General features: G+C 47.2%; 1 protein-coding gene across 1 annotated transcript in view; it reads left to right on the top strand.

Moving 5' to 3' along the window:
* LOC118159682 (splicing regulatory glutamine/lysine-rich protein 1-like) overlaps window positions 1-16,890 on the top strand; it is a 42,267-nt gene that overhangs the window by 18,624 nt on the left and 6,753 nt on the right. The window contains exons 2-7 of the mRNA XM_035314251.1: window positions 1,877-1,898; window positions 2,065-2,307; window positions 11,701-11,879; window positions 12,508-12,638; window positions 14,097-14,211; window positions 16,702-16,821. Coding sequence (XP_035170142.1) covers window positions 1,877-1,898; window positions 2,065-2,307; window positions 11,701-11,879; window positions 12,508-12,638; window positions 14,097-14,211; window positions 16,702-16,821 — 810 coding nt within the window. The remainder of the gene's footprint in view (window positions 1-1,876; window positions 1,899-2,064; window positions 2,308-11,700; window positions 11,880-12,507; window positions 12,639-14,096; window positions 14,212-16,701; window positions 16,822-16,890) is intronic.

Genomic DNA, 16,890 nt, shown 5'->3' with positions numbered 1-16,890 from the left:
TCTCCATCCTTTACTGGATACGGGGGAAAACTTAGTGACGAGAGATGAAGAAAAGGCTGAGGTGCTTAATGCCTTCTTTGCCTCAGTCTTTACCAGCAAGACTAGTTGTTATCTGGATACCCAGTACTCTGAGCTGGTGGAAGGGGATGGGGAGCGGAATGTTGCCCTCACAATCCACAAGGAAATGGTTGGCGACCTGCTACAGCACTTGGATGTACGCAAGTCAATGGGGCTGGACAGGATCCACCCTAGGGTACTGAGAGAACTGGCAGAAGAGCTGGCTAAGCCACTTTCCATCATTTATCAGCAGTCCTGGCTATCGGGGGAGGTCCCAGTTGACTGGCAGCTAGCAAATATGATGCCCATATACAAGAAGGGCCGGAGGGTAGACCCAGGGAACTATGGGCCTGTTAGTTTGACCTCAGTGCCCGGGAAGCTCATGGAGCAGATTATCTTGAGCGTCATCATGTGGCACTTGCAGGGCAACCAGGCAATCAGGCCCAGTCAGCATGGGTTTATGAAAGGCAAGTCCTGCTTGACTAACCTGATCTCCTTCTATGACAAAGTGACATGCTGGGTGGACGAGGGAAAGGCTGTGGACGTGGTCTACGTTGACTTCAGTAAGGCTTTTGACACCGTTCCCCACAGCATTCTCCTCAAGAAACTGGCTGCTCTTGGCTTGGACTGCCGTACGCTTCATTGGGTTAGAAACTGTCTGGGTAGCCGGGCCCAAAAAGTCCTGGTGAATGGAGTTAAATCCAGTTGGAGGCCGGTCGCTAGTGGAGTCCCCCAGGGCTCAGTACTGGGGCCAGTTCTCTTTAACATCTTCATCGACGAGCTGGATGAGGGGATCGAGTGCACCCTCAGCAAGTTTGCAGACGATACTAAGTTAGGTGTGCGTGTCGATCTGCTCGAGGGTAGGAAGGCTCTGCAGGAGGATCTGGATAGGCTGCACCGATGGGCCAAGGCCAACGGTATGAAGTTCAACAAGGCCAAGTGCCGGGTCCTGCACCTGGGGCACAACAACCCCAAGCGACGCTAAAGGCTGGGAGATGTGTGGTTAGAAAGCTGCCTGGCAGAGAAGGACCTGGGAGTATTGGTTGATAGCCAGCTGAATATGAGCCAGAAGCGTGTGCGCAGGTGGCCAAGAAGGCCAACAGCATCCTGGCTTGTATCAGAAACAGTGTGGCCAGCAGGACTGGTGAAGTGATTGTCCCTCCAGTACTCGGCTATGGTGAGGCTGCACCTCGAGTCCTGTGTTCACTTTTGGGCCCCTCACTACAAGAAGGACATTGAGGTGCTCAAGCGAGTCCAGAGAAGGACAACGAAGCTGGTGAAGGGTCTGGAGAACGGGGAGCTCCTTACGAGGAGCGGCTGAGGGAGCTGGGATTGTTCAGCCTGGAGAAGATAAAGCTCAGGGGCGACCTTAATGCACTCTACAGGTACCTTAAAGGAGGCTATAGCGAGGTGGGGGTTGGTCTGTTCTCCCATGTGCCTGGTGACAAGATGAGGGGGAATGGACTAAAGTTGCACCAGGGGAGGTTTAGGTTGTATATTAGGAAGAACTCCTTTACTGAATGGGTGTTTAGTCACTGGAATAGGCTGCCCAGGGAAGTGGTTGAGTCACCATCCCTGGAGGTCTTTAAAAGGTGTTTAGATGTAGAGCGTAGGGATATGGTTTAGTGGAGGACTTGTTAGCGTTAGGTCAGAGGTTGGACTCGGTGATCTTGGAGGTCTCTTCCAACCTAGACGATTCTGTGATTCTGGAATGTGTGGAGCTGTGCCTAGGGGTAGATGAAGAGTGAGTTGAGAGCCTATGGGTAAGGATTAAAGGGCAGGCTTCCATGGCTTTCACTGTTGTGGGTGTTTGCTACAGGCCACCTCATCAGAAGGAGGAGGTATATTAAGCCTTCTTCAAACAGCTCCAAGTAGCCTCCTGGTCACAAGCCCTGGTTCTCCTGAGGGACTTGAAGCACCATATCTGCTGAGAAGATCACACAGCTAGGCACAAACAGTTCAGGAGGTTTCTGCAGTGAGTGCATTGATGACAACTCTTTGACACAGGTGATGGAGACGCTAACAAGGAGAGGTGTGCTGCTGGACCTTGTATTAACTAATGAGGAAGGACTAGTTGGAGTAGTTAGACTAGTTAGACTGGTGGAGTCACTCCCTGCCATGCCTGAGAGAAAGATACCAGGGCGACACACCCCAAATAGTGATGGACCCTCTGCCCTGTTGCTGTTGGGCAATGGGAGGGGACCTACGAGATGGAGAGGAATGGAAACAGGTCCCTGTTTGGCATTGCAGGTGAGCCCCCTCCCTACCCTACCCGCCTCACCTTCCCAGGTGCCCTTACACAATAGGTTTGAGGCCCTCGAGCTCAAGGGACAGGGTGGTGAGGATGTGGGGGAAAGTCAAATTCATGCTTCAAGACTGCCTCCACCAAGAAGGAAAGAAGGGTAATGGTCGTAGGTGACTCCCTTCTGAGGGGATCAGAGGGCCCCATGTGTCAGCCAGACCCTACACGTAGGGAAGTCTGCTGCCTCCCTGGGGCCTGGGTCAGGGACATTATCAGGAAACTTACTGACCTTTTTTGCCCCTCTGATTATTACCCCTTACTGATAATTCAGGCTGGCAGTGAAGAAATTGCTGAGAGAAGCCAAAAGGCTATCAAAAGGGACTTGCCACTTGCCGAGGCGATCGGCTCCGGGGCAGATGCGTTCTGCAGCGGAGCGGGGGATCAGGACAGGCAGGGCTATTTCCCCGGCATCGAGGCCACTCGAGGCAGTCGAGGGAGCCGACACAGCCCGGCAGCCCTCGTGAGGGACGCTGACGAGGCGTAGGCGGAGCCAGCAGCACCCCCTCCCCTGCCGTTCAAAAGCAGCCCCTGGGGAGCGCGGGCGACCAGGACGGGCAAACAGGGCGGGGCGCGTCAGAAAGGCGGGGCGCGGCGCGGCGCGGCAGTTTGCGAGGCAATTCGCGCAGGCAGGGCGAGCAGGGAGGGCCGGGCGAACCCCCGCCCCTAAGAACACCTCAACTGACGGCTTTCGACCACTAGCCAGGCCGATATGGTCCTTGCTAGGCAGAGAGCTCGCGCTAGAAAGTCTGTAGCCACCCAGACGGAGTGCCCGCTCAGAAATGCGGCAGTGCAGGTCTCTTGGTGCAGGGAGTGCCAGAGCCTGCTGCCGCCATCCGAGGGAGGCGGAGATACTGTGTGTGTGAGGTGCGAGCAGGTGGACGACCTGGTCCGCCTGGTGGCAGAGCTCAAGGAGGAGGTGGAGAGGTTGAGGGCCATCAGGGAGTGCAAGCGGGAGATAGACTGGTGGAGCAACTCCCTGCAAGGCCTGAAGGAGAAGCACTGGAGTGAGACTCCCCAGATGGGGGTGGACCCCCTGCCCGGTCGCTGTCAGGCAGAGAGAGGGGACCTAGGAGTTGAGGAGGAGTGGAGACAGGTCCCTGCTCGGCGTTGCAGGAAACTCCCCCCACTGCCTGCCCCACCTTCCCAGGTGCCCTTATGCAACAGGTTTGAGGCGCTGGAGCTCGAGAGAGCGGTGGATGAGGGTGTGACAGAAAAGTTAACCAGGAAGCCCAGGGCGAGGAAGTCTGCTCCACGCCTCAAGACTTCTCCCACCAAGAAGGAGAGAAGGGTGATCGTGGTGGGTGACGCTCTTCTCAGAGGAACGGAGGGCCCTATCTGTCAGCCTGACCCCACCCGTAGGGAAGTCTGCTGCCTCCCTGGGGCTGGGGTCAGGGATGTTGCCAGAAAGCTTCCCAACCTGGTTCGCCCCTCTGATTACTACCCGCTGCTGATAGTCCAGGCTGGCAGTGATACCATTGATGAAAGAAGCCTGAAGGCTATCAGATGGGACTTCAGGGGGCTGGGATGGTTAGTGGACGGAGCGGGAGTACAGTTGGTGTTTTCATCCATTCCTACAGTGGCAGGGATTGGTTCAGAGAGGACACGAAAAGCCCACCTGATAAACACGTGGCTCAGAGGCTGGTGCCAACACAGAAGGTTTGGATTCTTTGACCACGGGGCGCTCTACTTGGCACCTGGCCTGATGGCCGCAGATGGGTCCCAACTGTCCCCATGGGGAAAACGGATCCTGGCCCAGGAGCTGGCAGGGCTCATTGAGAGGGCTTTAAACTAGGTAAGAAGGGGGGCGGGGATGAAACAAAGCCTGTTGGAGGTGTGCCAGGGGGAACAGTGGCAAGGCTGGGGGAGAAGGCCAAGGCCCAGCTGAAGTGCATCTACGCTAATGCACGCAGCATGGGCAACAAGCAGGAGGAGCTGGAAGCCATTGCGCAGCATGCAGGCTATGACTTGGTTGCCATCACGGAAACGTGGTGGGACCACTCTCATGACTGGAGTGCTGCAATGTCTGGCTATAGGCTCTTCAGAAGGGACAGGCAGCACGGAAGGGGTGGTGGAGTGGCTCTCTATATTAGAGAGTGTTTTGACGTCGTCGAACTTGAAGCTGGGAATGACAAGGTGGAGTCGCTATGGGTTAGGATCAGCAGAAAGGCCAACAAGGGAAGCATCCTGGTGGGGGTCTGTTATAGACAGCCAAACCAGGATGAGGGGACAGATGAGGAGTTCTACAGGCAGCTGGCAGAAGTTGCGAAATCGTCAGCGCTTGTTCTTGTGGGGGACTTTAACTTCCCAGACATATCCTGGAAGCACAACACAGCCCAGAGAAAGCAGTTCAGGAGGTTTCTGGAGAGCGTGGAAGATAACTTCCTGACGCAGCTGGTTGGCGAGCCTACCAGGGGAGGTGCCCCGCTAGACCTTCTGTTCACTAACAGAGAAGGACTGGTGGGAGACGTGCTGGTCAGGGGCTGTCTTGGGCACAGTGACTGTGAAATAGTAGAGTTCTCTATTCTTGGTGAAGTCAGGAGGGAGACCAGTAAAACCGCTGTCTTGGACTTCCGGAGGGCTGACTTTGAGCTGTTCAAGACACTGGTTGGCAGAGTCCCTTGGGAGACGTTACTGAAAGACAGAGGAGCCCAGGAGGGCTGGACGCTCTTCAAGAAAGAAATCTTAATGGCTCAGGAGCGGTCTGTCCCCACGTGCCCAAAGACGAGTCAGCGTGGAAGAAGACCGGCCTGGCTGAGCAGAGAGCTGTGGCTCGAGCTTAGGAGAAAAAAGAGGGTTTATAATCTTTGGAAAAGAGGGCGGGCCACTCAGGGGGACTACAAGGATGCTGCGAGGCGGTGCAGGGACAAAATCAGAAAGACAAAGCTCATCTGGAGCTCAATCTGGCCACTGCTGTTAAGGACAACAAAAACTGTTTTTATAAATACATCAACACAAAAAGGAGGACTAAGGAGAATCTCCACCGTTTACTGGATATGGGGGGAAACTTAGTAATCAGAGATGGGGAAAAAGCTGAGGTGCTTAACGCCTTCTTTGCCTCAGTCTTTAACAGCAAAACCAGTTGTTCTCTGGACGCCCAGTACCCTGAGCTCGAGGAAGGGGATGGGGAAAAAAGTGTCACCCCCACAATCCACGAGGAAATGGTTGGCGACCTGCTACAGCACTTGGATGTATGCAAGTCGATGGGGCCGGATGGGATCCACCCGAGGGTACTGAGAGAACTGGCGGAGGAGCTGGCCAAGCCGCTTTCCATCATTTATCGGCAGTCCTGGCTATCGGGGGAGGTCCCACTTGACTGGTGGCTAGCAAACGTGACGCCCATCTACAAGAAGGGCCGGAGGGTAGACCCGGGGAACTATAGGCCTGTTAGTATAACATCAGTGCCAGGGAAGCTCATGGAGCAGATTATCTTGGGTGTCATCATGCGGCAGTTGCAGGGCAAGCAGGCGATCAGGCCTAGTCAGCATGGGTTTACGAAGGGCAGGTCCTGCTTGACGAACCTGATCTCCTTCTATGACAAGGTGACACGCTTAGTGGATGAGGGAAAGGCTGTGGACATGGTCTACCTTGACTTGAGTAAGGCATTTGACACCGTCCCCCACAGCATTCTCCTCAGGAAACTGGCTGCTCATGGCTTGGACTGGCGTACACTTCGTTGGGTTAAGAGCTGGATGGATGGCCGGGCCCAGAGAGTTGTGGTGAATGGAGTCAAATCCAGTTGGAGGCCGGTCACTAGTGGAGTCCCCCAGGGCTCGGTACTGGGACCAGTCCTCTTTAACATCTTCATCGATGATCTGGATGAGGGGATCGAGTGCACCCTCAGCAAGTTTGCAGACGATACTAAGTTAGGTGCGCGTGTCGATCTGCTCGAGGGTAGGAAGGCTCTGCAGGAGGATCTGGATAGGCTGGACCGATGGGCTAAGGCCAGCGGTATGAAGTTCAACAAGGCCAAGTGCCGGGTCCTGCACCTGGGGCAGAACAACCCCAAGCGACGCTACAGGCTGGGAGATGTGTGGTTGGAAAGCTGCCTGGCAGAAAAGGACCTGGGAGTATTGGTTGATAGTCGGCTGAATATGAGCCAGCAGTGTGCTCAGGCGGCCAAGAAGGCAAGCAGCATCCTGGCTTGCATAAGAAACAGCGTGGCCAGCAGGTCGAGGGAAGTGATTGTCCCCCTGTACTCGGCTCTGGTGAGGCCGCACCTCGAGTCCTGTGTTCACTTTTGGGCCCCTCGCTACAAGAAGGACATGGAGGCGCTCGAGCGAGTCCAGAGAAGGGCAATGAAGCTGGTGAAGGGTCTGGAGAACAAGTCTTACGAGGAGCGGCTGAGGGAGCTGGGACTGTTTAGCCTGGAGAAGAGGAAGCTCAGGGGCGACCTTATTGCACTCTACAGGTACCTGAAAGGAGGCTGTAGCGAGGTGGGGGTTGGTCTATTCTCCCACGTGCCTGGTGACAGGACGAGGGGGAATGGGTTAAAGTTGTGCCAGGGGAGGTTTAGGTTCGATATTAGGAAGAACTTCTTTACTGAACAGGTTGTTAGTCACTGGAATGGGCTGCCCAGGGAAGTGGTTGAGTCACCATCCCTGGAGGTCTTTAAAAGACGTTTAGATGTAGAGCTTAGGGATATGGTTTAGTGGAGGACTTGTTAGCGTTAGGTCAGAGGTTGGACTCGGTGATCTTGGAGGTCTCTTCCAACCTAGACTCTTCTGTGATTCTGTGATTTAGGGGACTGGGGTGGTTAGTGGATGGACTGGGAGCACAGGTGGTGTTTCCCTCTATCCCTTCAGTGGCAGTGAAGGACACTGAGTAGACCTGGAAGGCCCAGATGATCAGTACATGGCTGAGAGGCTGGTGCTGTCACAGGATTTTTGTTGTTTTGCTTTGGTTTTGCTTTTTTTTTGTCATGGGGAGGTTTACTTGGCACCTGGCCTGATGGCTGGCAATGGGTCCCACCTGTCTCAAAGGGGGAAAAGGATTCTAGCCCAGGAGCTGGCAGGGCTCATTGAGAGGGCTTTAAACTAGGTATGAAGGGAGATGGGGAGGATATGAGGCTCAATAGAGATGAACCTGGGGGAGAAGTCCCAGGGTTGGGGGTGAGGGCAGTGTTGCAACTGAAGTGCATCTGCACCAATGCACACAGCATGGGCAACAAACAGGAGCTGGAAGCCACTGTGAGGCAAGCAAACTATGTCCTAGTTGCCATCACTGAAACGTGGTGGGGCCACTCCCATGACTGGAGTGCTGCAATGGATGGCTGCAAGCTCTTCAGAAGGGACAGGCAACGAAGGAGGGGAGGTGGTGTGGCTCTCTATATTAGAGAGTGTTTCGATTCTGTTGAGCTTGGGGTTAGCAATGATAAGGTAGAGTCCCTGTGGATAAGGATCAGGGTGAAGGCCAACAAGGTGGACATCCTGGTGGGGGTCTGTTATAGACCACCAAGCCAGGATGAAGAGACAGATGAGGTGTTCTGTAAGCAGCTGGCGGAATTCGCTCAATCGCCAGTGCTTGTTCTCATGGGGGACTTCAACTTCTCAGACATATACTGGAAATAACATGCAGCCCTGAGGAAGCAATCTAAAAGGTTCCTGGAGTGCATGGAAGACAGCTTCCTGCCTCAGCTGGTTAGTGAGCCTATTGGGGGGGGTGACCTACTAGAACTGCTGTTCATGAACAGAGAAGGGCTGGTGGGAGATGTGGTGGTAGGGAGCTGTCATGGGCACAGTGACCACGAAATGGTAGAGTTCTCTGTTAGTGAAGTCAGGAGGGCCGTCAGTAAAACCACTACCTTGGACTTCCAGAGGGCAGACTTTGAACTGTTCGGGACACTGGTAGGGAGGGTCCCTTGGGAGTCAGTCCTGAAGGGCAGAGGGGTGCAGGAAGGCTGGATGCTCCTCCAGAAGGAAGTCTTAAAGGTGCAGGAGCAGGCTGTCCCCTTGTGCCGTAAGATGAGTCAGTGGGGAAGAAGATGAGCGTTGCTGGACAGGGAACTTTGGCTGAGTCTCCAGCATAAAAAGAGAGTTTATGTCTGATGGAAGAAGGGGCAGACAACTTGGAGAGAGTACAAGGAAGTTGCCAGCATATGCAGAGGAAAAAATCAGGAAGGCCAAAGCCCAGCACGAGCTTAACCTGGCCACTATGGTTAAGGGTAACAAAAAATGTTTTTACAAATATATTAACGGCAAGAGGAGGGCCAAGGAGAATCTCTGTCCTTTACTGGATGCAGGGGGATACATGATTACTGAGGATAAGGAAAAGAAAGATTCTCAATGCCTTCTTTATGTCTGTCTTTACTAGCCAGACCACTTATCCTCAGGGTACTCAGCCTCTTGACCTGTAATTCGTCTGGGATAGGGTGCAGAAGAAAGCCCCCATAGTTCAGGTGGAAACAGTTAGAGACCTACTGCTCCACCTGGACTGTCACAAGTCCATGGGGCCAGATGGGATCCAACCAAGGGTGCTGAGGGAGTTGGCGGATGTGATTGCTCCATCATCCATCAGTGGTCATGGTCATCCGGAGAGGTCCCATGTGACTGGAAACTTGCTAATGTGTCACCCATCTATAAGGAAGGTCATAAGGAGGACCCGGTGAACTACAGGCCTGTCAGCCTGACCTTGGTGCCAGGAAAGGTGATGGAACAGGTCATCTTGAATGCAATCAAGCAACATATGCAGGACAACCAGGGGATCAGGCCCAGCCAGCATGGATTCATGAAAGGCAAGTCCTGCCTGACCAATCTCATCTCCTTCTATGACCGGGTGACCCACCTGGTGGATGAGGGAAAGGCTGTTGATGTAGTCTACCTAGAATTCAGCAAAGCCTTTGACACGGTCTTCCATAGCATTCTCCTTGAAAAGCTGGCAGTCCATGGCTTGGACAGGTACACTCTTTGCTGGGTTAAAAACTGTCTGGACCCAGAGAGTAGTGGTGAATGGAATTAAATCCAGCTGGCGACCAGTCACCAGTGGTGTTCCCCCAAGGTCAATGTTTGGGCCCATCCTCTTTAATATGTTTACTGATGACTTGGATGAGGGAACTGAGTGCACCCTCAGGAAGTTTGCAGATGATATCAAGTTGGGGGAGAAGTGTTGATCTGCTGGAGGGTAGGAAGGCTCTGCAGAGGGACCTGGACAGGATGGGTCAATGGGCAGAGGCCAATGGGATGAGGATCAATATGGCTAAGTGCTGGGTCCTGCACTTTGGCCACAACAACCCCATGCAAAGCTACAGGCTTGGGGCAGTGTGGCTGGAAAGCTGTGCAGAGGAAAAGGATCTGGGGGGGCTGATTGCTCACCTGAACATGAGCCAGCAGTGTGCCCAGGTGGCCAAGAAGGCCAATGGCATCCTGGCTAGGATCAGGAACAGTGTAGCCAGCAGGACCAGGGAGGTGATTGTCCCCCTGTACTTTGCTCTGTTGAGACCGCACCTCCAGTACTGTGTTCACTTTTGGGCCCCTCACTACAAGAAGGATCTCTAGGCCCTGGAACTTGTCCAGAGAAGGGCTACGAAGCTGATGAGGGGACCAGAACACAAGTCCTATGAGGAGCTGCTGAGGGAACTGGGATTGTTTAGTCTGGAGAAGAGGAGGCTCAGGGGAGACCTTATTGCTCTCTACAACTACCTGAAAGGAAGTTGTGGGGAACTTGGAGTTGGCCTCTTCTCACAGGTAACTAGTGATAGGACTAGAGGGAATGGCCTCAAGTTGAGCCAGGGGAGCTTTAGTTTTTAAATTAGGAGACCTTTCTTCTCAGAAAGAGTAGTCAGGCATTGGAAGGTGTTGCCCAGGGAGGTGGTGGAGTCACCTTAAATACCCACACAGGGATGTTTAAGGAGAGGTTGGTGCATGGTACTTATGGACATGGTTTAATGGGTGACATTGGTAGTAGGGTGATGGTTGGAGCGGATGATCGTGAAGGTCTTTTCCAACCTTAACAATTCTATGATATGATTCTATATCCAAGAGTGGCCAAGTGCAAGGTACTGCATCTGGGTCACGGCAATCCCAGGCATGGGCACAGACTGGGAGAAGAACTCATTGAGAGCAGCCCTGCAAAGAGAGACTTGGGGGGTTCTGGTGGACAAAAGGCTCAACGTGAGCCAGCAGTGTGTGCTTGCAGCCCAGAAGACCAACTGCATCCTGGGCTGCATCAAAAGAGGTGTGACCAGCAGGTCAAGGGAGGTGATTGTGCCCCCCTACTCTGCTGTCATGAGGCCCCACCTGGAATACTGCATCCAGGTCTTGGGCCCCCAGCACATGAGAGATGTACATCTGTTAGAGCAAGCCCAGAGAAGGGCTACAAAGATGATCAGAGGACTGGAGCATCTCGCCTATGAAGAAAGGCTGAGAGAGCTGGGGTTGTTCAGCCTGGAGAACAGAAGGCTCCAGGGAGACCTCATTGCAGCCTTTCAATACTTAAAGGGTTCTTATAAAAAGGATCAAGAAGGACTCTTTTCTCGGATAGATAATGAATAGGACAAGGGGTAATGGTCTTAAACTAAAAGAGGATAGATTTAGACTCTGGTTACCCAGAGAGGTTGTGGAGTCTCCTTCTTTGGAGATATTCAAAACCCTCCTGGATACCATCCTATGCAATGTGCTGTAGGTGATTTTGCTTGGCCGGAGGATTGGACTAGATGATCTTCAGAGGTCCCTTCCAATCTCAGTCATTCTGTGAATTTCTGACAGGAAAGCTAGGACTGTCAGATATATATATATATATATATTTTTTTTTTTCCAGCGATTTTTTTATTTAATTAATTGAAAAAATAATTGCTTTTGACTGGTGGCAATTTAAGTATTTGATTTTGGTGTTTATTTGACTGCTGAAGTATGTACTAGAGTATTATCAATCACAAAAAAATAAAACTAGTTGGAAGTTATTGGAGAAACAGATTAAAAGTTGACTTAAAGTTGTTCTGGTTTTGGGGTTTTTGTTTGTTGTTGTTTATATTGATCAAAAATCACAACCAGTAGCAGAAATAGCTTGGATGTAAGTGTATAAAGAATTATTTCAATTATCTCAAATTAGTTGCCTGAAAAGTGCAATATCCTGTGCAAGTGTATTTATAACCTAAGCATAGATCTTCAGGGTTTTACTTGAGGGCTTGTGGTTATACTGTCTTAAATTATAGCATATTCTTTAGGTTAATGGAAGAAAAAAATACTATCTGTATTTCCTGAAGTGTAACATTACCAAATTCATGCTGCCTATGTAATAATGGTGTGATGTCTTTCCAAAACCTATATAGCTCTTAGATTATCTGTTATGTTGGATAAGTGGTTTTCATTATATGTTTTACTTCAGCTGAGCTCTTTGTCTCTTTCTAGACTACAACAGCAGATCAACTGCTTGAATTCTTTAAACAAGTTGGAGAAGTCAAATTTGTGCGAATGGCAGGTGATGAGACACAACCAACACGGTTTGCTTTTGTGGAATTTGCAGACCAAAATTCTGTACCACGAGCTCTTGCCTTTAATGGAGTTATGTTTGGAGACAGGCCACTGAAGTAAGAAATTAATTACCAATGTGAATATTGAATGAGAGGTTTCTTAGTATCCTTATATGTTTATGATTTTGATCTGCAAGAAACTGCTGTGATTAATATTTACTCAATATAAAGACCTGTTAGCAAACTGGAACACTTCTATAAACTCCGATTTCAAGGTTGGGCATAACTTTCTCTAAGAAGAATTTGGATGGCATAGAGTAAAATATATTTACATTTAATCTTAAGGTAGTGAAAGCTATAACAGTGAGAGAATCTGTAATGTCCTTGGTACTAATTAAACTTTATATATGTTGTCTATGCAATCAGTAGGTCTTAGAGATTTTATCTAAAATAGAGAAATAGATTTCTAGACTTTAATCTGTATTTGTATAGAATAATACAATAGTAATACAAAAGTGTTGTGCCTCACTTATTTAAAAGCTGTAAGATTTGAAAGCAGTAAAAGCCAGACATTTTAGATGACAGACATTTAGACATGGCATAAATGAGTGTTAGGAAAAATCTGTAGTTTTGCTTGAACTTCAGAGTTTTCAGTTATATGTGGGAGTTAAGGTGTTTTCCTTTCTTATTTTTCATTTTTCCTTTTAAAGCGTTTGTGTGTTAAAGGCTTTTTTCCCTAATTTAGAATAAATCACTCCAACAATGCAATAGTGAAGCCTCCTGAAATGACGCCACAAGCTGCTGCCAAAGAACTGGAAGAAGTGATGAAGAGAGTAAGGGAAGCCCAGTCTTTCATATCTGCTGCTATTGAGCCAGGTAGGTATATTAGGTTTGCTACATGCCAATGAAAATAATACATGGTCATTATATTATTTCATAATTATATTATTGAAGCAAATTATAATAATAATGAAAATAACAAAAATAATAAAAATTGTATTAATGCAAGAAAGCAGTAGAATGAAGTTGACTTTTTATTTTCTCATATCTTATTTTCAGATGTATGCGCGCTGAATGTTTTCAAAAATATGTAGTTGGTGCTAAACTAAATAATACTTGATGTTGGCATCTTTTCAGTTTAAAGCACTTACAGACTTTTACAAGAAATTGATTTGTTTTATTCTCTAGCACACATTAATGCCATAGTTTCATGATCAGAGGGAAGCTAGCATGCTGCTGAAAGCAGCAATATTATGATTTCTTTACTTTCAGTGGGTTAAGTTTGTCCCTGTGCTATGTTCTTATACTAGCTCAAGACTATGTGCAGCCTCATAGCAAATGGGATCAGAGAATGAATCTGGGATAAAACTTAACGGACTTTTTTCCATCCAGAATGGTTTCTTGATCCCTGTTAACACTGAAACACAAGGCCAAATAAAGGAAGGTGTAGATGGGTTGAGAGGTTAGATGGACATTTCAGTGCTGATTTATGCTGACTTAAACTGCTTGGAAAACCATAGCATAAAAATTCTCAACTCGTTAAGATTTCAATTGAAATCTTCCTTTTTCTTTTGATCAGTGGGATTTTGTCATTCTTATTAACAAACCCAGACTTTAACTTATGTAGGTTAGGTAGTAGATGGGTGTTGGTGGGCTTGATTTTATTTGGGGGCGCCCCCCCCCTTGTGGGGGGGGGGGGGGGGGAAATAGCTCTGACGTTTCCTTAATGTTAAGCAGCAGAATAACAATCTTTTAGAGTCTGAACCAAAGTCTTCTGAGGTCACTGGTAAGCTTTCCATTGACTTCCTGGCCTTTGGATCAAACTTTTCACCCCCCTTTTCTCCATCCCTTCTTCCTCCAAATAATTTTTGAGGAATAAAACTTCAATATTTTTACAATGGTTAAAATATCAAAAAAGTATAGAAAGCCCTAATTTTGAAAATGAGCATAAAATGTAAACAATAATTGTTCCCTCTAAATTTATTCTTCTCAGGTTATTTAAAAAATAAAATATAGTAGCTGTATTAAATAATACACTAGGAGGAGAATATGTTGTTGTAATCTTGTACATTGTGGCAGCAACTTAAATTCCCTTCCTAATAGAGCTAGCTTTTTATAATTATCTGGTTTATGTGTACTGCTGCAGGATGGCTGCACTCAACGAGTATATGCAATGACTTTCTTGGATGTTTCTGAAGGATATTTGCAAAGAAGGAAGATGTGCAAAGAGTAGGCCCCTTGCACTATATGTGGTACATTCCACTTATGCCAGACTGTTAACTGGGATCTTTAAATGTTCTGAGCTTACACTGCAAAGTGGTTTTTTCCTCTCAGAGTCTGGAAAGAGCAGTGAAAGAAAAGGCGGTCGATCTCGTTCCAATTCTCGTTCAGAATCCAGGTCTAGCTCAAAATCCCGATCTAGAAGGAAAAGATCACATTCAAAACACAGGTAGGTATGTCTTTTATTTTGGACTAAGATCATACTGTTTTTCTTGAGTGATGGTGGTTACTGAGATTTCTTATTGAGTTATGAAACAAGTATCACTGTAGGCAAGATAAGTAACTTTTACTAACCACATCAGAGTAACTGTGGTCTTTATATCTGAACAGATACTCTTTCCCTCTAAATGCTAAATGTTTTCAGGATTGCTTTCAGTTAAAACACACGGGGAGAAACTCAATGCATCTGATAGCTTAAACTTTAAAAAGGTGTCAGTGTTGCACCAACAGCTCTGTTGCATCCTTTCATGCATTGTCTTTTAACAGGGCAACTAGAATTCTTTTACATACAGAAAAGCTGGTCAGAGGGGCATACCACATAAGTTATACAACCAAAGAAATGTGATCTAAGTGCAGGCTTTGTTTTTTTAATAACATGTTGTTGTGCTTTAACCCGGCTGGCAGCTAAACACCACACAGCCGTTCGCTCACCCTCCCCCCTCCCTCTCTGGGATGGGGGAGAGAAACGAGAAAAACTGAAGCCTGTGGGTTGAGATAGAGACAGTTTATTAGTACAGAAAATAAAATAATAATAATATGTACAAAACAAGTGATGCACAATGCAATTGCTCACCACCTGCTGACCAATGCCCAGCCCAACCCCGAGCAGCCGGCCCCCCACCCCGGCTAGCCACACCCATATATTGTTTAGCATGACGTCAGATGGTATGGAATACCCCTTTGGCCAGTTTGGGTCAGCTGTCCTGGGTCTGTCCCCTCCCAGCTCCTGCTGCACTCCCAGCCTGCCTGCTGGCAGGACAGAGCAAGAAGCTGAAAAGTCCTTGGCTTAGTGTAAGCACTGCTCTGCAACAAGTAAAACATCAGTGTGTTATCAACATTAGTCTCATCCTAAATCCAAAACATAGCACTCTACCAGCTACTGGGAGGAAAATTAACTCTCTCCTAGCTGAAACCAGGACACATGTACTGCAGTATCTTGCTATCTAATAACATTAAACCATTGGATACCCTTTTAATGCAAGAAGAATCATTTGCAGGCTTCCTTATTGTATGCTTCTCTGTTGTTTCTGCAACTCAGGATACAACTGAACAATAATCTTTGTGTAACATTCCAGTAATCTGTGGTATTTTGTATCCACACAAACCAAATTGAGTCTTAGCAAGATAAATTTGCATTTTTTCACTTGCAGAAAACCTGTGTTTTAAACATCTGTTGATAGTTATTTTTTGTTTTAATGATTTACCACTGTTACTGTCAGTTTTGAGTACATGCTGAAAAAATAGCCTCTGAGCTGTTGAAGTAGTTTCATCTGTAAGAATAGATTTTTTTTCCTCTTTTAATGTTTTATAAAACCCCTAAAGCCATTTAATCACTATGATATAAATTTTATTAAAGGGCTTACTTGACTAAATTTTAAGTAATTTGCCCTCTAATTAGTTTTTCTAAACTAATATGTAGAGCAAAGCTGTAGGTATAAAGTGGTTACCTCTCCTATCCTCTTGGTATATTTTTACTCTTTGTGTCTTGAGCTGCAGAAGAAAGGTGGAGCTGGTATTTTTTGTATCTGTTCTTCAGGATTAATTGAGTAATATACATGACATTTCTGTCTTTGGTAAGTTTAACTTCAAGGTACCTTAACCTCTCAGGCAAAGTATCCAATGATGTGTTTTGTGAAACTTGAAATAAAAAGCTGAATTTGAAGATTCATTTTCCTAGGGAATATGATCTTATAAAAATAGGGATTTTTTTATTTTTTTTTTTAGGGTGGGGGGAAGAGTATAGTAATTTTTAAGTTGTTCTCTTCATCGAATCTGAGACTATACTATATATGTGTATCAGAAGACTTTAAACATATTTCTATCGGAGTATTTGCACATTATTTGCATTCCTTATTTATCATGTAGCAAATGCTTTCAAATACTTTCAACTGAGAAAGTAACTTGACTACATGCTGAACCACAGGTAGTGATTTTTTTTTTTTGGTTGGTTGTTTTGTTTTTGTTCACTTAAATTGTAAGGCTGGAGAACCAAGCAAAAAGAGGCCAGTTAATCCTATCTTTCTTCAGTGACTGAGACTTCAATAAGTGACTGGACCTGGAGAAGAAGAAAAATGCAACTAACTATTTTTAGGTGCTGCTTGAAATTGTTTATAGAAGATTTTATGCACTGTAATTTATTAAGGAAAACTATCCTAGTATGATAATAATTGATGTTTTCCAGAATATTTATGGAGGTCATAATAAAATACAAGCATTACTTAAATGGTGTATTGTTTCAAAAGAGAACATGTGCAACTGGTGAAACTTAAAGTATGCATATTTGCAAAAATGTTGGTAGGCAGTATATTACTGAGATGTAATTATATACTTTTCTGTAGTGAGATGAGATTTGTGTGTTGTTCCCCCCTATATCTTGGCTGACCTAATTTTTCTGAAGTTTCAGTATTAAAGTATTTTTCTTCTGCTGTTGTTCATATAGAAGTAGATCTGGTAACAGATCAATCTCAAGACACAAGGACAGATGCAAATCCAGAAGTCCCCTGAAAAAATGGTCTAGATCTAGGGAAAGGCAGAAATCAAGTAGTCGCTCTCGTTCTCGGTGAGTTTCCATTCCTGAGAAGTGATACTGTTCATCTTAGCACACAGTACAATGTTTTGTTTTTTTTCT

The sequence above is a fragment of the Oxyura jamaicensis genome, unplaced genomic scaffold (assembly GCF_011077185.1).
Source record: "Oxyura jamaicensis isolate SHBP4307 breed ruddy duck unplaced genomic scaffold, BPBGC_Ojam_1.0 oxyUn_random_OJ71615, whole genome shotgun sequence".
Taxonomy (NCBI): Eukaryota; Metazoa; Chordata; class Aves; order Anseriformes; family Anatidae; genus Oxyura; species Oxyura jamaicensis.
The sequence above is the reverse complement of the archived record's forward strand: the minus strand, read 5'-3'. Positions and strand labels throughout refer to the sequence as shown.